Here is a 24,859-nt window from a genome sequence, read left to right on the forward strand (position 1 = left end):
CCCATTGCCATCACCACTGACATTGAACAGATGTTCCACTCTTTCATAGTCAAAGAGGACCACAGGAATTTCCTCAGGTTCCTGTGGAACAAGGACAATGACCTCAGCAAAGAGATGGTGGAGTATCGCATGCTGTGCACGTATTTGGGAACAGCCCTTCACCCGCAGTGGCAACATATGGCCTGCGGAGAACCGCACTAGAATGGAACAGACGCCAGAGACTTTGTAGAGAAAGACTTCTACGTAGATGATGGACTAAAATCTCTACCCACAGAAGAAGCGGCAATTGACCTACTTAAAAAGGACCCAACATATGCTGTACCAAGCCAAGCTTAGACTGCACAAAATTGCTTCAAACAACCTGGCTGTCATGAGAGCCTTTGAGTAAAGTGACCACGCACCTGGATCCAAGGACACAGACCTGGGACCAGACCGTCCACCTGCGCAGAGAAGCTTAGGCCTAAGGTGGAACCTGTCAGCTCACGCTTTCGGTTTCCAAATCAACTGTGTAGACAAACCATTCACTAAACGTGGTGTCTTGTCAGTGGAAAATAGCTTATATGACCCACTGGGATTCGTAGCACCAATTACCATACAAGGTAAATCCCTTCTGAGACAGCTTTCCGAAACCGTCAAGGACTGGGATGCCCCACTACCTCCTAATCAGGAACCAAAATGGAAAACCTGGAAGCAGTCTTTGTGTGCCTTGGATAAAATCCATATACCGAGATGCTACAACGGAATCTCCCTTGCTGCTAGCACTAGGACGGAACTCCATGTGTTCTCGGATGCATCCTTGGAGGCCATTGCAGCTGTTGCCTACCTGAAGGTGACAGGTTCCAACAATCAAGATCATGTTGGTTTCGTTTTCGGCAAGGCTAAGTTGGCTCTCAAGCCTGACCACACCATTCCCAGGCTTGAACTCTGTGGGACCGTGCTTGCAGTAGAACTTGCAGACTTTACTCAGCATGAGCTGGACACCAACATAGATGACATACAATACTACAGTGACAGTAAGGTTGTCTTAGGTTACACCTACAACCAAACAAGGCACTTCTACGTGTACGTAACTGCATTGAGAGAATAAGAAGGTCTTCCAAACCTGAACAGTGGCACTATATCCCATCTGAACTTAATCCAGCCGACCATGCCACTAGATCTATGTCAATAAATTATTTTGCTAACTCTTCTTGGCTTTCAGGTCCAAAGTTTCTGCTGGAACAAAAGGGAAGTGAATGTTTACAGGAAGTCTTCAGCATCCAGGATCCGGATGATGATCCAGAAGTCCGCTCCGAGGTCAGTGCTCTGGCCATGAACGCTAAACCAACCTCCACCCTAGGTTGCCAGCGCTTCAAACTCTTCTCCAATTGGATGAAACTCGTTAAGACTATCGCAAGGTTAGACCACATTGCAAGATCTTATCACAATTCACATGGAGACAAAGACTGTCATGGTTGGAACATCTGCCAAAAACCACTCTCTGCTGAGGATATTTGTCACTGCGAGTCCCTTATAATACTTTATGTCCAACAGAGTGTATTCAGTACTGAATGGGAATGCTTTTACCACAAACAGCAGATCCCTCTGAAAAGCCCCATTGCCCATTTGAATCCACTAATGGACAGCTTCGGTTTGATGAGAGTCGGTGGTCGATTAAATCGAGCCAAGCTAGGTTTCTCAGAGCAACATTCTTGCATCATTCCCAGTAGACATCACATCACCAATCTACTGATTCGGCACTTTCATGAAAAAAACGAACACCAAGGCAGGCAGATCACAGAGGGCAAGTTACAATCTGCGGGACGTTGGATCATATGCATGAAAAGACGTGTAATGGGATCAATACATCGCTGTGGGCAATATTGCAAAACTAGAGGAAAACAGGTGCATCAACAAATGGACGACCTACCCTTCGACAGACTGAGTGCCGAACCGCCTTTCACCTACATTGGCCTAGATGTCTTTAGGCCATGGATGGTATCTGCACGCAGGACTCGAGGAGGTCATGCCAAAAGCAAATGTTGGGCCATACTATTCACTTGCATGAGTGTCTGTGCCGCTCACATAGAAGTGATAGAATCTATGGACACATCCAGCCTTATTAACGTTCTTCGGCGGTTTGTAGCGATCAGAGGACCAGCGAAACAGTTAAGGTCCGACCGCAGAAGCAACTTCATAGGTGCATGTCGAGAGCTGGATATTGACATCAAGCCAATTCAGGATCAACTGGCAGAGAGAGGTTGCACCTGGATCTTCAATCCTCCGCATAGTCCTCACATGGGAGGTTCCTGGGACAGGATGATCGGGATCTCACGCAACATCTTGAACTCTATGCTTATGGACATGACTACGCATGAAACTTTGATTCCTTGGTTACTGTTCTGGCTGAAGTTTCTGCCATAATCAACTCAAGACCCCTAGTCCCAGTGTCAATGGATCCTGAAATGCCAACCATTCTTACGCAAGGTACTCTTCTAACCCAAAAGATCGGGAACCCGCTAACAGTCAGTGGAGAGTTTACTCACGCAACCCCCTACTAGAAGCAGTGGAAACGTGTACAGTACCTTGCCGATTACTTCTGGAACTGGTGGAGAAAGGAGTACCTTGTGGTTCTTCAAGGAAGAAGAAAATGGCGACAGAGTAAACCGAACTTGAAAGAAGGAGACATTGTGTTAATGAGGGATCAACCAGCTCAAAGGATCGACTGGTCTATGGGAATCATTACAAAGACTTTCCCTAGTGAAGACGGTAAGGTCCGGAAGGTGGAGCTGAAGGTGAACCTAAGACATTTCAGAGGCCCATCCACGAGCTCGTATTGGTACTACCGATCGAGGACATTCCCGTAGGATAAACGTTGAACAGAACACTGCAATAGTACTTTGTCCATTGGATTACAGTTGGGACAGAGTTTGGCCTAGTTTGGCCTCTCTGATCCGAGTATGGGTTTCCTTTGGATTATCTCAGGAACTGACTTAAAGAGGTTCATTTATCTTGTTTGAAGTTGTTGCTATTGCACTGCATGCATGTTTGGTTTCATTTTCTAGGTTGTTGGACTTTATTTTAAGGACATTAATATAGTGAAATCCCTTACGGAATTTCAGACGGGGAGTGTGCTGTTCCGTGTAAGTTATGCGGTTCAGTTTTATGTGTATTTTCATGCTATGTATGTTCCTACATTTATTCTTTCCTGCCACCCAATGGCCTTTTTCCGTATGGCAGTTTGTTATTAATTTATTCTTGTGGGCATGTCTTCCACTTTGGGTTCAGGGGTCAAGTCTTCTCTTCCTCTGGTAGCCATTTCATTTTTAGTTTACATGCTGTTGTGAGAGGATATGCTTGAACCGGGCTTAGGAAGGCATCAGTCTTTCGACCTCTTGCTGCTCACTCGCTGTCACAAATACACTTGCTGTACCTGGCTCAACTTTGGAGAAGTTACTGTATTCCATCCTACGCTGTATGTCCAGATTTTCCAAATAAACAAGTCTGGATTGCACAATGCCTGGTGCGCATCATCTCTCTGGACACTGAACAGCATTGGTTATGTCTGCCCTACAGCGAGGAAAACTGAAGGTACGATTCTCTCACAACCCTTATTAGTCAACTACACCTCCATTAGCCTCATGTGGGGAAAGAACAACGCCTAAAGCCCTAAGTGGAAGTATAAACAAAGCGCATAGAAAAAACACAGCCGCATGTACCATAACCAGGTGAAAATACTAATGTCATACAGCATAGGCACTACATGTATCTGTGTGACTCGCCTATTCAAGCCTTATCCGTGTGCATATTTAAAATTAGGCAACCACCCCCTCCATGAATGGTACAGTAGGTGTGTGAGTGGTTGCTTCATCAGTATTGTGCCCTGTGCTGCCCATGCCTTTCTCATGGGCAGTTTATAAACCATTTAATGACCGCCAATAAGCCTTTTTACCGCAGCCATTAATGGGCCTTATTCTTCAGCGCCACTTATTGACGGCACTGAGAAAAGGGATTACCAATGGTAATCTTGCCTGAAGAAGGAGCCTTTGTGCTCTGAAAGCTTGCAAACATATTATTTTCTGGTTAGCCAATAAAGGTATCACTCCTAGAATACTTCTGTCATCATTGGGCAGAAAAATATTCACATCGATTTTTCTCCAAATGCAACATGACTCCAGCAGTTCATTCCATTAAAGATTCCATTGCAAAACAGCCCTCCTTTCTTTCCAAGTCCTGTCATGCGCGCAACAGTAGTTTTCCATCACATATGGGGTATCGGTGTACTCAGGAGAAATTGCCCAACATATTTTGATGTCCATTTTCTCCTGTTACCTTTGTGAAAATAAAAAAATGGGGTTAAAAGAACATTTTTGAACAAAAAATTCAATTTCTTTATTTTCACGGCTCTATGTTATAAACTTCTCTGAGGATTCTGAGAGCTCAAGGTGCTCACACATTTAGATAAAGTGTGTGAGGTATCTAGTTTCAAAAATGCGGTCATTTGTGGGGGATTTCCACTATTTAAGCACATCAGGGTATCTCCAAATGCGACAAGGTGTCTGCTCTTTACTTCAGTCATTTTTGTGTTCAAAAAGTCCAATGGTGCTTATACTCTTTCCAACCCTGCTGTGTGCCTAAACAGTAATTTTCCCCCATATATAGGATATCGGCATATTCAGAAGAAATTCAACAACAAATTTTTAGGTCCATTTTCTCCTGTTTACCCTTGTAAAAATAAAAAAAATTGGAGGCTAAAGTAACATTTTTGTGAAAAAAATGTAAATGTCCATTTTTCCTTCCACATTGCTTTAGTAACCAGAACGAATAATAAACTTCTTAAATGTGGCTTTGAGGACTTTGAGTGGTGCAATTTTTAGAATGGTGTAACTTTTTGGTATTTTCTGTTATATAGGCCTCTTAAAGTCACTTAAAATTAAAATGTGATGTGGTCCCTAAAAAAAGATTTTGTAAATTTTGTTGCAAAAATGAGAAATTGCTGATGAACTCTGATGAACCCTTCTGACTTTCTAACAAAAGAAAAATTATGTTTCAAAAATGATGCAGATGTATATTAGACATGTTAGACATTTTATTTATTAACTATTTTGTGTGACTTAACCCTCTGGTTTAAGGGCATAAGAATTTAAAATGTGAAAAATGCGAAAGTTTTCACAAAATTTCCAATATTTTCACAAATAAAAGAATATATTGAACAAATTTAGCCACTATCATGAAGTACAATATATCACAAAAAAAACAGTCTCAGAATAAGCGGGATCCATGGAAGAGTTCAAGAGTTATTACCATATAAATGGACACTGGTCAGATTGAAAAAATTTGGCCTGGTCATTAAGGCTAAAATTTGCTTGGTCACTAAGAGATTAATATTGCAACCTGCTGTCAATAAATATGGCTGCTTTTCTTCTGTCATGTTTTTTGAATTGTATGTCGTTTTAGGTGAGTTCTTTTTCAACTAAGCACATAAGATGATGCAATGCCTATAAAAAGTGTACTAATCACTGCCTCTGTTCAGCAGAAACTGACATTTAATTAAATATGCTAAGTCGGTGCAGCCTTGGCATGGTCAAGAAGCTCAGTGCATGTTCTCCCTTCCCTCACTCATGATTGGCAGCACTTCCCAGCTTTCGCTACAGACAGTAATTGTTCCAGGTAAGGAAGCGCTGTCAATCACCATGGACGGAGTGCTGGCATGCAAAACCAGTGGGCGGAGCGGTGTACCAAGCTACTTGGTAACACCAATGATGCACTAGGAACTCTATTTAGTATATTTAACCCCTTTACCCCCAAGGGTGGTTTGCACGTTAATGACCGGGCCAATTTTTACAATTCTGACCACTGTCCATTTATGAGGTTATAACTCTGGAACGCTTCAACGGATCCCAGTGATTCTGACATTGTTTTCTCGTGACATATTGTACTTCATGACAATGGTAAAAATTCTTTGATAGTACCTGCGTTTATTTGTGAAAAAAATGGAAATTTGGCGAAAATTATGAAAATTTCGCAATTTTCCAACTTTGAATTTTTATGCAATTAAATCACAGAGATATGTCACACAAAATACTTAATAAGTAACATTTCCCACATGTCTACTTTACATCAGCACAATTTTGGAACCAAAATTTTTTTTTGTTAGGGAGTTATAAGGGTTAAAAGTTGACCAGCAATTTCTCATTTCTACAACACCATTTTTTTTTAGGGACCACATCTCATTTGAAGTCATTTTGAGGGGTCTATATGATAGAAAATACCCAAGTGTGACACCATTCTAAAAACTACACCCCTCAAGGTGCTCAAAACCATATTCAAGAAGTTTATTAACCCTTCTGGTGCTTCACAGGAATTTTTTGAATGTTTAAATAAAAATGAACATTTAACTTTTTTTCACAAAAAATTTAATTCAGCTCCAATTTGTTTTATTTTACCAAGGGTAACAGGAGAAAATGGACCCCAAACATAGTTGTACAATTTGTCCTGAGTACGTCAATACCCCACATGTGGGGGTAAACCACTGTTTGGGCGCATGGCAGAGCTCGGAAGCGAAGGAGCGCCATTTGACTTTTCAATGCAAAATTGACTGGAATTGAGATGGGACGCCATGTTGCGTTTGGAGAGCCCCTGATGTGCCTAAACATTGAAACCCCCCACAAGTGACACCATTTTGGAAAGTAGACCCCCTAAGGAACTTATCTTGAGGTGTGGTGAGCACTTTGACCCACCAAGTGCTTCACAGAAGTTTATAATGTAGAACCGTAGAAATAAGAAATCATATTTTTTCACAAAAATTATCTTTTCGCCACCAATTTTTTATTTTCCCAAGGGTAAGAGAAGAAATTGGACCCCAAAAGTTGTTGTACAATTTGTCCTGAGTACGCTGATAGCCCATATGTGGGGGTAAACCACTGTTTGGGCGGATGGGAGAGCTCGGAAGAGAAGGAGCGCCGATTGACTTTTCAATGCAAAATTGACAGGAATTGAGATGGGGCGCCATGTTGCGTTTGAAGAGCCACTGATGTGCCTAAACATTGAAACCCCCCACAAGTGACACCATTTTGGAAAGTAGACCCCCTAAGGAACTTATCTTGAGGTGTGGTGAGCACTTTGACCCACCAAGTGCTTCACAGAAGTTTATAATGTAGAACCATAAAAATAAAAAATCATATTTTTTCACAAAAATTATCTTTTCGCCACCAATTTTTTATTTTCCCAAGGGTAAGAGAAGAAATTGGACCCCAAAAGTTGTTGTACAATTTGTCCTGAGTACGCTGATAGCCCATATGTGGGGGTAAACCACTGTTTGGGCGGATGGGAGAGCTCGGAAGGGAAGGAGCGCCGATTGACTTTTCGATGCAAAATTGACAGGAATTGAGATGGGACGCCATGTTGCGTTTGAAGAGCCACTGATGTGCCTAAACATTGAAACCCCCCACAAGTGACACCATTTTGGAAAGTAGACCCCCTAAGGAACTTATCTAGAGGTGTGGTGAGCACTTTGACCCACCAAGTGCTTCACAGAAGTTTATAATGCAGAGCCGTAAAAATAAAACAAAATTTTTTCCCACAAAAATTATTTTTTTAGCCCCCAGTTTTGTATTTTCCCGAGGGTAACAGGAGAAATTGGACCCCAAAATTTGTTGCCCAATTTGTCCTGAGTGCGATGATACACGATATGTGGGGGGAACCACTGTTTGGGCACATGGGAAGGCTCGGAAGGGAAGTTGTGCCATTTGAATGCAGACTTAGATGGAATGGTCTGCAGGTGTCACATTGCGTTTGCAGAGCCCCTAATGTACCTAAACAGCAGAAACCCCCCACAAGTGACCATTTTGGAAAGTAGACCCCCTTAGGAACTTATCTAGATGTGTGCTGAGCGCTTTGACCCACCAAGGGCTTCACAGAAGTTTATAATGGAGAGCCGTAAAAATAAAACTAAAACTTTTTCCCACAAAAATTATTTTTTAGCCCCGTTTTGTATTTTCCCGAGGGTAACAGGAGAAATTGGACCCCACAATTTGTTGTCCAATTTGTCCTGAGTGCGCTGATACCCCATATGTGGGGGGGAACCACTGTTTGGGCGCATGGGAGGGCTCGGAAGGGAAGGAGCTCCATTTGGAATGAGGACTTAGATGGAATGGTCTGCAGGTGTCACATTGCATTTGCAGAGCCCCTAATGTACCTAAACAGTAGAAACCTCCCACAAGTGACACCATTTTGGAAACTAGACCCCCTAAGGAACTCATCTAGATGTGTTGTGATAGCTTTGAACCCCCAAGTGTTTCACTACAGTTTGTAACGCAGAGCCATGAAAATTTAAAAAAAAAATCTTTCCCCCCAAAATTATTTTTTAGCCCCCAGTTTTGTATTTTCCCGTTGGTAAGAGGAGAAATTCGACCCCAAAAGTTGTTGTCCAATTTGTCCTGAGTACGCTGATACCCCGTATGTTGGGGGGAACCACCGTTTGAGCGCATGGCAGAGCTCGGAAGGGAAGGAGCGCCATTTGGAATGCAGACTTAGATGGAATGGTCTGCAGGCATCACATTGCGTTTGCAGAACCCCTAATGTACCTAAACAGTAGAAACCCCCCACAAGTGACCCCATATTGGTAATTAGACCCCCCAGGGAACTAATCTAGATGTGTTGTGAGAACTTTGAACCCCCAAGTGTTTCACTACAGTTTATAACGCAGAGCCGTGAAAATAAAAAAATCTTTTTTTTTCCCACAAAAATTATTTTTTAGCCCCCAGTTTTGTATTTTCCCAAGGGTAACAGGAGAAATTGGACCCCAAAAGTTGTTGTCCTATTTGTCCTGAGTACGCTGATACCCCATATGTTGGGGTAAACCCCTGTTTGGGCACACGGGAGAGCTCGGAAGGGAAGGAGCACTGTTTTACTTTTTCAACGCAGAATTGGCTGGAATTGAGATCGGACGCCATGTCGCGTTTTGAGAGCCCCTGATGTGCCTAAACAGTGGAAACCCCCCAATTATAACTGAAACCCTAATCCAAACACACCCCTAACCCTAATTCCAACGGTAACCCTAACCACACCTCTAACCCTGACACACCCCTAACCCTAATCCCAACCCTATTCCCAACTGTAAATGTAATCTAAACCCTAACTGTAACTTTAGCCCCAACCCGAACCCTAACTTTAGCCCCAACCCAAACTGTAGCCCTAACCCTAGCCCTAACCCTAGCCCTAACCCTAGCCCTAACCCTAGCCCTAACCCTAGCCCTAACCCTAGCCCTAACCCTAGCCCTAATGGGAAAATGGAAATAAATACTTTTTTTTATTTTTCCCTAACTAAGGGGGTGATGAAAGGGGGTTTGATTTACTTTTATAGTGGGTTTTTTAGCGGATTTTTATGATTGGCAGCCGTCACACACTGAAAGACGCTTTTTATTGCAAAAAATATTTTTTGCGTTACCACATTTTGAGACCTATAATTTTTCCATATTTTGGTCCACAGAGTCATCTGAGGTCTTGTTTTTTGCGGGACGAGTTGACGTTTTTATTGGTAACATTTTCGGGCACGTGACATTTTTTGATCGCTTTTTATTCCGATTTTTGTGAGGCAGAATGACCAAAAACCAGCAATTCATGAATTTCTTTTGGGGGAGGCGTTTATACCGTTCCCTGTTTGGTAAAATTGATAAAGCAGTTTTATTCTTTGGGTCAGTATGATTACAGCGACACCTCATTTATATCATTTTTTTATGTTTTGGCGCTTTTATACGATAAAAACTATTTTATAGAAAAAATAATTATTTTTGCATCGCTTTATTCTCAGGACTATAACTTTTTTATTTTTTTGCTAATGATGCTGTATGGCAGCTCGTTTTTTGCGGGACAAGATGACGCTTTCAGCGGTACCATGGTTATTTATATCTGTCTTTTTGATCGCGTGTTATTCCACTTTTTGTTCGGCGGTATGATAATAAAGCGTTGTTTTTTGCCTCGTTTTTTTTTTTTTTTCTTACGGTGTTTACTGAAGGGGTTAACTAGTGGGCCAGTTTTATAGGTCGGGCCGTTACGGACGCGGCGATACTAAATATATGTACTTTTATTGTTTGTTTTTTTTATTTAGATAAAGAAATGTATTTATGGGAATAATATTTTTTTTTCTTCATTATTTTGGAATATTTTTTTTAATTTTTTTTACACATTTGAAAATTTTTTTTTTTACTTTTTTACTTTGTCCCAGGGGGGGACATCACAGATCGGTGATCTGACAGTTTGCACAGCACTCTGTCAGATCACCGATCTGAAAGAAGTGCAGGCTGCTTCACAGTGCCTGCTCTGAGCAGGCTCTGTGAAGCCACCTCCCTCCCTGCAGGACCCGGATCCGCGGCCATCTTGGATCCGGGGCTCGAGCAGGGAGGGAGGTGAGGAGACCCTCGCAGCAACGCGATCACATCACGTTGCTGCGGGGGGCTCAGGGAAGCCCGCAGGGAGCCCCCTCCCTGCGCGGTGCTTCCCTGCACCGCCGGCACATCGCGATCATCTTTGATCGCGGTGTGCCAGGGGTTAATGTGCCGGGGGCGGTCCGTGACATCAGTGCCGGATGTCAGCTGCGATAAACAGCTGACACCTGGCCGCGATCGGCGGCGCTCCCCCCGTGAGCGCCGCCGATCGCGCTGGACGTACTATCCCGTCCATGGTCATGGGGGCCCACCCCACCTCGACGGGATAGTACGTCCCATGTCTGAAAGGGGTTAAATAATCGTCACTTTCTGCAGAACAAAGATAGCAATTAGAGCATTAAAGGTGGGATTTTTATAGGGTTTATATAAGCTACAAGTCTATGTGCTTAGATTATACTGTTATTTTGTGCTGATAGACTCCCTTTAAATATGTAGAAAGAGGTGTCATAACTATTTGTCAGTGTTGGACCCAAATACTACCTTGGTAGTCAAAATTAGATATAGCTGAATTTGACAAAACTGCCCATCAGCAGTACCAGGGTCATTGGCATCAGCCAGGAATTATCTAAAACTTATACATGCAAATATCGTCTTCAGGGCGAAAGAGGACAAGAACTCCAGTGCCACCTATTGGATGTAGCAATTCTTAAAGTTAATATGATTCTTTAAATCGTCTTTCCACATGATTTAGGATAAAATCCAAAGCACACACTCTATATGCAGATGTGCAATTTAGGAGGTCTGGTTAGGTGAGAGACCTCTGGCAGGAGGTTTAAGGGGTAAAATTTCTACTTGTGGAGAGAAACTAGTCGGCGTAAAGAGACTTATAGGCCATACAATGCTCCTCTGGAAATGTAAATATGCTAATTGCAGGACAGGAACTATGGCTACCTGAAAACAATGATGGTGGAAAGAAACTTGCTGAATTTTTTCCTAAATCTGTCTAGCAGTTGATTTGCAGTATTATTAACTCTGCATAGTTTGTTCTTGCAAATTCAGTTAATAAATGTTAAGCAAATGAATGTGATACATTGCTGTACTGTTAAATGATATTTATTTTAAAACAATCACAACAATTAAAAGCTTTAAAAAGCAGACACTGTGCTATTACCACTGTTACATGCTTCTTTCAGACAAGTGAGACTCATTTATTCAGCACCATGGACAGATACAGCAATTTTACCAATAAGTAAAAGGGAATTATCCTACAAGCCACACATTTCAACACATTATTTCAATTATGTTTATGTACTGTCCATGCTACAACTTTTTGAGGCAAAATTGGAATTTGTTTTGGTTCTAAAATGTTGTAATTTAGCTATCTTACTGATTTCTTTCAATTCTACATTAATGGATTTCTTTAAATTATTTATTTAAAGCTTTTTTGTTATTAAGATGCATTTTTTAGCAAGAAAAAAATCTTGCTAAAAAATAGCTGGATGAAACGCGCGTTGGGGCCTGGCACATGTGGGTCTGCACAATTGCAAAATAAGATTGTTCAATATCTGTTTATCTCTCATTCCTTAGCGATTTATGTCTAATGTATGGCAAATAATTTGGAATATTACTTTTAGTTTAATATAGAGGTACCTTGAACTAGCATTTTACATTTCTCTCTCATTTACTTATTGTTACTTCCATTCTGAGTTATATACCTTTGTATACTCTGGTAACATTATGATAATTTTGACATTGATTATCCCTATCAGTATAATAAAGAGGTACACTGCACTAGTATCTTATACTTCTATCTCACTCATTTTATGCTACCTCCACAGGGAGGTTTATGACATCATATTTGCACTTTATGTACTCTGGCAAAATTAATATATGTTTCTAAATATAATGGGATTGTCTTGAGGCCATTTCTTGTTATGTGTTCACCATCATGCATATGACTATTTTTTTTACTGATACTCACTAAATACACATGCATGTCTAATAATTGACAGTGTGCCTCATATATTATATATAAATATTATATGTTTATTCTAGAATATATAGGAGTTTTTATTTTGATGATCCCCACTAGATATTGGTTGTTTTTGACACCACTGTGCCTTGACACCTGTGAGAAACTTTTTGATTTTCATTATCCTGTATGAAATAATTTTTACAATATTTAGAATACATTTTTAATTTTAATATTGGTGTTGTTTTGCGCTTTTATTGGTCTCCCTTTGATTCTGTCTCCCATGAGGGCCCATGTGTTTTGGTTTCTCAATATTTTAGTGCATCCATAGTATTATGATTAACATAGATCTGTATAAGGATTGATGTATATAAATTATGGCTGTGTCTTATAGTGCAGAAGCAGCTTCTTGTGATGAAGATTGACACTGACACAGCATCCTTTCCGATCACTGAGAGAACTGGTCTCTCTCCTCCTGTCCGACACTGATCTATCTGATTGGTGCAGGGCAGGAGAGAAAGTGACCCGAACCTGCATGGATGCCGCAGGTCCTGAATACCTGATCTGACTGTTTTGTAGCTGTATGTGTGTTTTGATTATGTGGCTGCTCATGCCATATACGTCGGCAGAGCTACTGAGCTCAGTGATTAGCTGCAGTGCTATTGAGACAAAGTCACCGCTGCAGTCAATCAACAAACATTAAACCAGCAGCAGAGAGGCAGTACTGGACCTGGAGACGGTAAGTAAACTTGATTAATTTTTTTAACAAATCACTGGGTCTATGTGCTAATGTTAATTGGTTGGGGACGACACTTATAAAAATGTCAGAGTAAGCCTGTTTCAGTGGGCAGATACTGATTTTACTATGGGAAACATAGCAGATCAGGTACTTAGTATTTGGTACGTTCACAATGCAAGTTCTTCTTATGAAAAAATCTGATGGATTACATGGAAGAAATCTGAGAATGACTGTAACACTGCATGGCCTTCCATCCCCACCTGCCTGATACATCAACTCACTCATCCTGGGCCATGCTGTGAGTTCTGTCTGCTGCCGGCTCCTTGCCATGTGCCTCATGGCCGCTTGCTCTGTCTACACTTCCTGGCTGTGTGCATCGGGGGCGGTGCTGGCAAATCCAGATTCCTATTGAGTGTGCACCTCCTTATGGTGTCCCCGTCCATTTGCCTAGAGGCCTCTGATACTTAAGCCGTTCTCACCCATTGGAGGATGCCTGAGCAAACTATTTCCCTCAGTTAGTACTTGCTACTGAGCTGCTAGGTCGTGTTCTGTTTCCTGTCTCTGAGGGCTGCAATACGCAGGTCTATCTGTGTCCAGTTCTAGTATCCGTGTCTGTTCCTGTCTGAACTCTGGTCTATGTCCGTTCCTGTTGTTTCTTTATTTGCCATTTCCAACTCAGCTGTGCGTACCTCTGTGTTCACTCCTTTGCTCACCACTACCTGTGGCTCTGCATTTCTCTGCTCTGCTCGCCTCAATCAGTGGCTTTGTACCTCTCTCCTCTGCTTTCCACAATCTGTGGGTTTGCGCCTGACTGCTCTGCTTGCCACTACCAGTGGCTCTGCACCTCTCTGCTCTGCTTGCCACAACCCATAGCTTTGTGCTTCTCTGCTCTGCTCGCCAAATCTGTGGCTCTGCGCCTTCTGGCTCTTGGCTCCGCCTCCCATGATTCTGCTCTTGGCTCCGCCTCCAGCGCGGTCTGCTCTTGGCTCCAACTCCAGTGGTTCTGCTCTTGGCTGTGCCTCCAATGGCTCCGCCTCCAGCAGTTAAGCTCTTGGCTCCGCCTCCTGTTCTTGGCTCTGCCTCATATGTTTCTGCTCTTGGCTCCGCCTCCTGTGGTTACGCTTTGCATCCACTCTTGCGGTCTTGCTCTATCTCCCTTCAGCAACTGTTCGAACAGGTCCCTACTTGTTCTCATCTACCCTCCAGTCTGAACAGCTTCTTAACTGTTTCCATACACCCGCCTGTATACGGGTTCTTACCTATCTTACCAGAGTGCCTGCCATGCCCGCCTGTCTGCCAGAGTGCAAGCTGTGCCTGCCTGCCAGTGTCTCAGTCGTGCTCGTCTATCCACCAGTGTCTCGGCCGTACCCGTCCGCCTGCCAGTGTCACAGCCATGCCTGCCTGCATGCCTGTGTGCTGTCCCCCGGTGGGATCAACAGCCACAGCCAGACATCACCCTGGAGTGGTACCTGGTAGCTTCCTGCCGCACAAGTCTGACCTCACCATCAGAGGCTCAAGCAAACACCTAGGAAGCTACTTAGTTACGCCCCTTCCAGGGTAGTCTGGTCAGTGGTCCAGTGGGGCCACACCATCGGACGCCCGCGCCAACCTGTCTGGGTGTGAGCCAGTAGCGCAGCTACTGGGGGGGCAGAGGGGGCCATCGCCCCGGGCCCTGTCACATGAAGGGGCCCACTGGGAGCCAGGGCAGGGCCACTTCTGTGAGAGGAGGCAGAACACCGCATAGGAGCAGAGCAGTATAATGTCTGCTCCCTTCTGATGTCTGCACGCTGCTAGCACAGTGGCCGGCTGCAGTCTCCCCCCTGCAGTGAATGGTTTCGCCTGTCAGTGTCTGACCTGATCCTGAAGCTTTTCCTGGCTGCAGTTTCTTCACCCTGTGCACGCTGGGTCCTAGTGCCCACCTTTCATTTCACTCACTTCCTGGTCCTGCCTGCAGTCCAAACTTTCTCAGTAAGTGGGGATGGAACTTATTAGATTTATTAAATTCAGGTATGTCACTGTGAGACCGTTGGGGTATTGTGGGGGCTGAAAGTGAGTGAGGGGGACAGGGTACTGAGGGGTGATTGTGAGACCATGGGGGTATTGTGGGGGAGGGGAGTCAGGGCACTGGGGGGTGAATGTGAGACCATTTGGGGGGTTGTGAGGGCAGAAGGTGGGTGAGGTGGGACAGGACACTGAGGGGTGGATGTGAGATGATGGGGGTATTGGGGCTGAAGTGGGGGAGGGGGGACAGGGCACTGGGGGCTGTATATTATGTTTTGTTATGATATTATATGTGCTCCATCACGTAATATTTGCTGTCTGGGGAGGCCGGAGATGGGGGTGGTAGGGGGCTTTTGATATGTACCACCTGGGTCTTTCATGAGTATTAGTATAAGGAGCCCGCATACAGTAACCAAGAGCTGCATCACATTTACAGCACCACTCCAGCGTTATTTTATTTCATTGCTGGAGCGGTGCTGAAAATCCACGTCCCCTGCTCTCTGTCTCATACTCATCTTCTGGCGTTCTCATCTGTTTTAGTCTCCGCTCGGCTCTGTCTCGTGCAGTTTGTGACCTGTCCGCGGCTCCAGTGTTTCATGGAGCAGCGCAGAGGTCACTAATCAGTGTGAGTCTATGGGAGCCTCGTTCTGGCTTCTTTCTCACGCTCAGGCTATGTGCACGCGTTGCGGATTGGCCGCTGAGGATTCGCAGCAGTTTTCCGTCTGGTTTACAGTACCATGTAAACCTATGGAAAACCAAATCCGCAGTGCACATGGTGCGGAAAATACCGAGCGGAAACGCTGCGTTGTATTTTACGCAGCATGTCATTTCTTTGTGTAGATTCCGTAGCGTTTTACACCTGCTACTGTATAGGAATCCGCAGGTGGTAAAACGCGGGTGAAATCTGCACAAAAAACACAGGAAATCTACTGTAATTCCGCACACAAATCCGCAACAAGTGCACATAGCCTCATAGTCTTACATTCAGCGCTTGTGACATAACTTCTAACTTCTGGCCAGTCAGAAGCTGCGCTCACAAGTTTGAGCAGCGGCACTGCAGCAGTGCCACAAAAAATAGTGAATACGCCAGAGGATGAGTAAATGACCGGGACATCCAAATCATGACAGGGAGCTGTGAATCCATCACACTGTGTATAAGGGAGCTGCGGGCCCATCATACTGTGTATAAGGGAACTGCGGGCCCATCATACTGTGTATAAGGGAGCTGTGGGCCCATCATACTGTGTATAAGGAAGCTGCGGGCCCATCATACTGTGTATAAGAAAGCTTTAGGCCCATCATACTGTGTATATGGGAGCTGCGGGCCCATCACACTGTGTATAAGGAAGCTGTGGGCCCATCATACTGTGTATATGGGAGCTGCGGGCACATCACACTGTGTATAAGGGAGCTGTGGGCCCATCATACTGTGTATAAGGAAGCTGCAGGCCCATCATACTGTGTATAAGGGAGCTGCGGGCCCATCATACTGTGTATATGGGAGCTGCGGGCCCATCACACTGTGTATAAGGAAGCTGTGGGCCCATCATACTGTGTATATGGGAGCTGCGGGCCCATCACACTGTGTATAAGGGAGCTGTGGGCCCATCATACTGTGTATAAGGAAGCTGCGGGCCCATCATACTGTGTATAAGGGAGCTGCGGGCCCATCACACTGTGTATAAGGGAGCTGTGGGCCCATCATACTGTGTATAAGGAAGCTGCGGGCCCATCATACTGTGTATAATGGAGTTGTGAGTCCATCATACTGTGTATAAGGGAGCTGTGCACACATCATACTGTGTATAAGGGAGCTGCGGGCCCATCATACTGTGTATATGGGAGCTGCTGGCCCATCATGCTGTGTATAAGGGAGTTGCGGGACCATCATACTGTGTATAAAGGAGCTGTGGGCCCATCACACTGTGTATAAGGGAGCTGTGGGCCCATCATACTGTGTATAAGGAAGCTGCGGGCCCATCATACTGTGTATAAGGGAGTTGTGAGTCCATCATACTGTGTATAAGGGAGCTGTGCACACATCATACTGTGTATAAGGGAGCTGCGGGCCCATCATACTGTGTATATGGGAGCTGCTGGCCCATCATGCTGTGTATAAGGGAGTTGCGGGACCATCATACTGTGTATAAAGGAGCAGTGGGAACATCATACGGTGTAGCGGGGAGTAATAGAATCATCATACTGTGTATAGAGGAGCTGTGGGGGCCTAATACTGTGCATATGGAAGCTTTAAGCTCACCATACTGTGTATAATGGAGCAGTACATGGGGGAACTTAGGGGACATTATTAAATGTTAAGTGGGCACTGAAGCATCATTGTTATAGGGGCACTCAGAGTATTGTGACCGTCAAAGTTGCATACCGACACAATATGGCGGTAATGTCAATGTTCGTTTTTGTATATAGATTTATTTTCAATAACAGCTCCGTCATATTCTGAGGTTCCACTATAGTCATAATTAGAGTCCGCAACCGTAGCTGTAATCAGGGTTAGCTGGTTAGGGGCCCACTCAGATGTTTCGCCCCCCCTAAGTTGAAACCCTAGCTACGCCTCTGGTGTGAGCGTTACCATGACTTTTGGATTTGTGCTGTGGATCTTCAGATTGAGCTGCAGTAGGTCCGCACATTGATTAGCTATCCCATACTCAATGTAGAATTCACATGGAAACCACTGAAGTGATTTTCAAATAAGTAGAATTGCACCATATTGTCAGTCTGAGAGCCGTCCTTGAAAATTAGGACCGATGTTATTCGATTGGGTTCATGGATCGAATCTGCCCATGAAAGCAGATCCCAGCATGCACTAGCTCTTTCCATATGTTGGATGAGACTTGGCTATTCAAGTCTACGGGTGCGCCAAAGGATTATCCCATACACATCAAGCATATAGCATCCAATTTTTGAAGATAAATTCTTATCTTGTAATTGTTAATAACTGCTGATGTCTAAAAATGGATCCCATACGGATGTGATATGATTTACATATGGATGAGATCTCAGATAAAATTCGACCATTTTTCTGGATGAAAGTCGGATAATTTTTTTAAATGCTCATATGAACATGGCCTTACATGTCTTAAGGACTAAGTGTATGGATGAGGTATAAATGGCATATTAAGGATGGTGATTGGCCACCAAGGATCTGCTATGTCTCTTGTCAGTAAAACAATAGCATATCGTAGGTGGAAAGAGATTAATGCAAGGGTCTAAAAGTAAACCTAACATGTATTCATCCAGGAAATAAAGTACCTGTACGTGAGGTGATCTCCTCCGGCTTATCAGTCACTGGCCTGCGTGTGGTGTATCTGACATCCTAGTAACGTAGTGCTATGATGGGCGCCTGCATGACAATGCTGGTATCACTCCTGGCACCGAGATAAAGCCACACTCTGACAGATCAGCATCTGTTCATTCATGTCCCGTGTAATCTCATGAACTTAGTGCCCAGAGGGTTCACAAATCTGCTTCCGCTGCTAATGTGATAGTAATGCTTCGTATTCCATTGGCTTCAAACCTCATTTACGGCATTAATAGCATCCACAAGGCTACGGATGTACGCTTCATTATTTGCATGCTTGCTTTACTAACTCCTATTGATCGGCCATCCTTTATTGATCTCCTTGTCTCAGTGACCATTCATAGTCTATGTATTAAGCCTCTGCAAACATGTGATCACTACTAATACCCTTTATGAGGAAGGATCTTGTATATTCTGTGCACAGGCACCATATTATGAAGCAAGTAGGACCTGTCTTCCAGCTGCTCGCAAAGATTTCCAGTGACACATGCAATGTGATAACAATAAACCCTGGTGGATAGCGACTGGGTATGAAGCCGTGCAGCGACTTGTTTGCTGATCCGCAACTGTAACCATAGCAACCCGGTTGCTTTCCAAGACGACAAATAGCACTTACCTCCACAAAGATGAAGCATGGTATAATTGAGTAACTGCGATGGGTATTGTTCTCCAAAGCCATTTCCTTTCAGGTGGAAAGGTCTGTGTTACCTAAAATGTCTGGGAACAAAGAGAAAAGCAAGAAAACTGTTAGGGCTTAACCTGATTATCGTTAGATCAATTATCATTGCATTTAATAATCTGACCAGTTATTTACTCTCCCTGGAAAAGTAGCCCAGTTTTTAAAAGCAGAAAGAATGTTACAAATCTAAGATAAGTACAAAATAAAACATCCATATTCAATATAGAGAAAAGATAGCTAGCTAGACAGACAGACAGATGGTAAATAGATAATAGATAGATAGATAGATAGATAGATAGATAGATAGATAGATAGATAGACACGAGATAGATATATATATATATATATATATATATATACTAGATGGCAGCCCGATTCTAAAGAATCGGGAGTCTAGAATCCATATATACTTTATTTATTCAAATGTAAGAATAATACAATTAATAAATAATAGTAAGAAAGAACAAAAATAATAGGCAGTATATGGAGAAAACACCAAACAAAAGTTCAAAATTGGTGTGAAAATGTCACTGAACCACTTCACAACTAAATATATATAGTTTTGGTAAATGGTATTATCATTTTTTTGACGAAATTCGGCAGGACCTTGAAGAGCACCGTCACTGGGCCCGCCTCCACGCAGTAGAAACTTGCTGTGAGGTAAAAATTCAAAAATCACACCAAAATGGCGGGCGGAGTGTTTTTCTCAGTACGGCACGTTTCTGATTGGTCGCTCGCAGCAGGCGGCAACCAATCAGACACTGGACACTGTTGACGTCACTTATCTCCGGACATTAGCTCCGGACATTAGCTCCGGACATTAGCTCCGGACATTATCTCCGCACATTAGCTCCGGACATTAGCTCCGGACATTAGCTCCGGACAAAGCCACGGAAGTTGGCAGAAATTGCAGGAAGTAGTATTCTAGGCAATTAATCTCCGGACATTAGCTCCGGACATTAGCTCCGGACATTAGCTCCGGACATTAGCTCCGGACAAAGCCACGGAAGTTGGCACAAATTGCAGGAAGTAGTATTCTAGGCAATTATATATTAGATAGATAGATATACATGAGATAGATATAGATAGATAGATATATAGACAGATAGATAGATATGAGATACTGTAGATAGATATGAGATAGATAGATAGACAGATAATAGATAGATGATAGATAGATAGATAGATAGATAGATAGATATAATATAGAAAATAGATCAATATGAGATAGATAGATAATGGATAGTTACATAGATAGATATATTGATTGATAGATAGATAGATATGAGATAGATAGATAGATAGACATGAGATAGATAGATAGATAGATAGATATGAGATACTGTAGATAGATATGAGATAGATAGATAGACAGATAATAGATAGATGATAGATAGATAGATAGATAGATAGACATTAGATAGATAAATAGATAGATAGCTAGATAGATAGATAGACATGAGATAGATAGAAAGGTAGATAGATAGATAGATATAATATAGAAAATAGATCGATATGAGATAGATAGATAATGGATAGTTACATAGATAGATATATTGATTGATAGATAGATAGACATGAGATAGATAGATAGACATGAGATAGATAGATAGACATGAGATAGATAGATAGATAGATAGATAGATAGATAGATAGATAGATAGATAGATAGATAGATAGATACTCGAGTATAAGCCGACCCGAGTATAAGCCGAGACCCCTATTTTTGCCACAAAAAAACTGGGAAAACTTATAACCCTAGGGTGGAAAATGCAGCACCTACTGGTAAATGTCAAAAATTAAAAATAGATACCAATAAAAGTAAAATTAATTGAGACATCAGTAGGTTAAGTGTTTTTGAATATCCATAATGAATCAGGAGCCCCATATAATGCTCCATAAAGTTCATGATGGCCCCATAAGATGCTCCATACAGTTCATAATGGGCCCCATAAGATGCTCCATATTAAAATATGCCCCATATAATACGTCACAAATGCTGATTGTGGCCCCATAAGATGCTCCATAAAGATATTTACCCCATATAGTGCTGCACAAATGCTGATTTTGGCCCCAAAAGATGCTCCATAGACACATTTGCCCCATACAATGCTGCAGAAATGCTGATTATGGCCCCCATATGCTGTTGCTGCGATTAAAAAAAAAAATCACATACTCACCTCTCGTCGCTCAGGCCCCCTGCACTTGCTATAGTCACCTGTCCATGTTCCACCGCCGCTTTGTCTTCCGCGTCCTCTGCACTGAAGTTCAGGCAGAGGGCGGCGCACACACTAGTTGCGTCATCGCGCCCTCTGACCTGAGCATCACTGCAGAGGATGCAGAAGACACAGCGGTGCCGATGGTGGAACGGGGAGCAGGTGAATATCGAGGCAATGCCACATTTATACTCACCTGCTCAAGGCGCGATCCCTGCAGTCCCTGGGTCTCCGGGCGCTGGCAGCTTCTTCCTGTATTGAGCGGTCACATGGTACCGCTCATTAAAGTATTGAATATGCGGCGGGTCCATATATAATGCTGCACAAATGCTGATTATGGCCCCATAAGATGCTCCATAGAGACATTTGACCCATATACAGTGGGGCAAAAAAGTATTTAGTCAGTCAGCAATAGTTCAAGTTCCACCACTTAAAAAGATGAGAGGCGTCTGTAATTTACATCATAGGTAGACCTCAACTATGGGAGACAAACTGAGAAAAAAAAATCCAGAAGATCACATTGTCTGTTTTTTTATCATTTTTTTTGCATATTATGGTGGAAAATAAGTATTTGGTCAGAAACAAACAATCAAGATTTCTGGCTCTCACAGACCTGTAACTTCTTCTTTAAGAGTCTCCTCTTTCCTCCACTCATTACCTGTACTAATGGCACCTGTTTAAACTTGTTATCAGTATAAAAAGACACCTGTGCACACCCTCAAACAGTCTGACTCCAAACTCCACTATGGTCAAGACCAAAGAGCTGTCAAAGGACACCAGAAACAAAATTGTAGCCCTGCACCAGGCTGGGAAGACTGAATCTGCAATAGCCAACCAGCTTGGAGTGAAGAAATCAACAGTGGGAGCAATAATTAGAAAATGGAAGACATACAAGACCACTGATAATCTCCCTCGATCTGGGACTCCACGCAAAATCCCACCCCGTGGGGTCAGAATGATCACAAGAACGGTGAGCAAAAATCCCAGAACCACGTGGGGGGACCTAGTGAATGAACTGCAGAGAGCTGGGACCAATGTAACAAGGCCTACCATAAGTAACACACTACGCCACCATGGACTCAGATCCTGCAGTGCCAGACGTGTCCCACTGCTTAAGCCAGTACATGTCCGGGCCCGTCTGAAGTTTGCTAGAGAGCATTTGGATGATCCAGAGGAGTTTTGGGAGAATGTCCTATGGTCTGATGAAACCAAACTGGAACTGTTTGGTAGAAACACAACTTGTCGTGTTTGGAGGAAAAAGAATACTGAGTTGCATCCATCAAACACAATACCTACTGTAAAGCATGGTGGTGGAAACATCATGCTTTGGGGCTGTTTCTCTGCAAAGGGGCCAGGATGACTGATCCGGGTACATGAAAGAATGAATGGTGCCATGTATCGTGAGATTTTGAGTGCAAACCTCCTTCCATCAGCAAGGGCATTGAAGATGAAACGTGGCTGGGTCTTTCAACATGACAATGATCCAAAGCACACCGCCAGGGCAACGAAGGAGTGGCTTCGTAAGAAGCATTTCAAGGTCCTGGAGTGGCCTAGCCAGTCTCCAGATCTCAACCCTATAGAAAACCTTTGGAGGGAGTTGAAAGTCCGTGTTGCCAAGCGAAAAGCCAAAAACATCACTGCTCTAGAGGAGATCTGCATGGAGGAATGGGCCAACATACCAACAACAGTGTGTGGCAACCTTGTGAAGACTTACAGAAAACGTTTGACCTCTGTCATTGCCAACAAAGGATATATTACAAAGTATTGAGATGAAATTTTGTTTCTGACCAAATACTTATTTTCCACCATAATATGCAAATAAAATGTTAAAAAAACAGACAATGTGATTTTCTGGATTTTTTTTTCTCAGTTTGTCTCCCATAGTTGAGGTCTACCTATGATGTAAATTACAGACGCCTCTCATCTTTTTAAGTGGTGGAACTTGCACTATTGCTGACTGACTAAATACTTTTTTGCCCCACTGTAATTCTGCACCCCTGGGAATGACTTGAGTATAAGCCGAGAGGGGCAATTTCAGCCTAAGAAATGGGTTGAAATTCTCAGCTTATACTCGAGTATATACGGTAGATAGATATAATATAGATAATAGATAGATATGAGATAGATAGATAGATAGATAGATATGATATAGATAGATAGATAGATAGATATTATATAGATAATAGATAGATATGAGATAGATAGATAGATAGATAGATAGATAGATAGATAGATATGATATAGATAGATATTAGATAGATAGATATTTAATTTATTGTCTGTGTATGTTCCCTCACTATATAAAATAAAATTATTATTATTATATTTAGATCGCTAGATTGATAGAGATTTTAAAAATATATATACAGTTGAAACCAGAAGTTTATACACACTATATAAAAAGACACACATGCATGTATTTCTCAGAATCTGACATGAAATTAGAATAAACTGTTCCCGTTTTCGGTCAGTTAGGATTACCATAATTATTAATATTTGCCAAATGGCAGAATAATGAGAGAGAGAATGTTTAAAGGCATTTTGTTACTTACTGCAAAATCAAAAGTTTATACACATTTCATTAGTATTTGGTAACAGTGCCCTTAAATTAAATGACTTGGGTCAAACGTTTGGGAATTCCTTCCACAAGCTTCTCACAATAGTTGGTCGGATCTTGGGCCTATTCCTCCTGACAAATCTGGTGTAACTGATCCAGGTTTGTAGGTCACCTTGCTCGCACTGGCCTTTTCAGCTTTGTCCATAAGTTTTCAATAGGATTGAAATCAAGGCTTTATGATGGCCACTTCAAAACATTGACTTTGTTATCTTCAAGCCAATTTGTTACCATTTTGACAGTATGCTTCGGGTCATTGTCCATTTGGAAGACCCATTTCCACCCAAGCTTTAACTTCCTGGCTGATGTCTTGAGATGTTGCTTCATTATTGCCACATAATCTTTATTTCTCATGATGCCATCTATTTTGTGAAGTGCACCAGTCCTTTCTGCAAAAGAACCCCACAACATGATGCTGCCGCTAGGGTTGAGCGAAACGGGTCGGCCATTTTCAGAAGTCGCCGACTTTTGGCAAAGTCGGGTTTCATGAAACCCGACCCGACCCCTGTGTGGGGTCGGCCATGAAGTCGGCGATCTTCTGAATCTGGTATCAGAATTCCGATCCCGAGTTCCGATATGTTTGCAATATTGTTACCTAATAGGAATATACTCACCCTCGGACGCGCCCTGCTTCTTTCCAGCAGCCTTCCTTCCTTCGAATCAGCGCTTGCAGGACCTTGCGTGATGTCGCGGTGACGTCGCGGCTTGTGATTGGTCGCGCAAGCGGTCACATGGGCGGCCGCGCGACCAATCACAAGCCGCGACGTCACCGCGACGTCACCGCAAGGTCCTGCAAGCGCTAATTCGAAGGAAGGAAGGTTCCCGGTTAGTACCAGGGCGCGTCAGAGGGAGAGTATAGCAATATTTTTTATTTTAATTCTTTATTTTACACTTAAATATGGATCGCAGGGCCTGAAGGAGAGTTTCCTCTCCTTCAGACCCTGGGAACTATTGG

The 24,859-nt window shown here is 43.0% G+C and overlaps 1 protein-coding gene across 1 annotated transcript in view; it reads right to left on the reverse strand.

The window, feature by feature from the left end:
• The window catches only part of PLPPR1 (phospholipid phosphatase related 1), a 343,057-nt gene that overhangs the window by 138,147 nt on the left and 180,051 nt on the right, over positions 1-24,859 (reverse strand). Inside the window, exon 2 of the mRNA XM_069766600.1 lies at positions 19,012-19,112. Coding sequence (XP_069622701.1) covers positions 19,012-19,074 — 63 coding nt within the window. The 5' untranslated portion in view covers positions 19,075-19,112. The remainder of the gene's footprint in view (positions 1-19,011; positions 19,113-24,859) is intronic.

Source organism: Ranitomeya imitator, chromosome 1 (assembly GCF_032444005.1).
Source record: "Ranitomeya imitator isolate aRanImi1 chromosome 1, aRanImi1.pri, whole genome shotgun sequence".
NCBI lineage: Eukaryota > Metazoa > Chordata > Amphibia > Anura > Dendrobatidae > Ranitomeya > Ranitomeya imitator.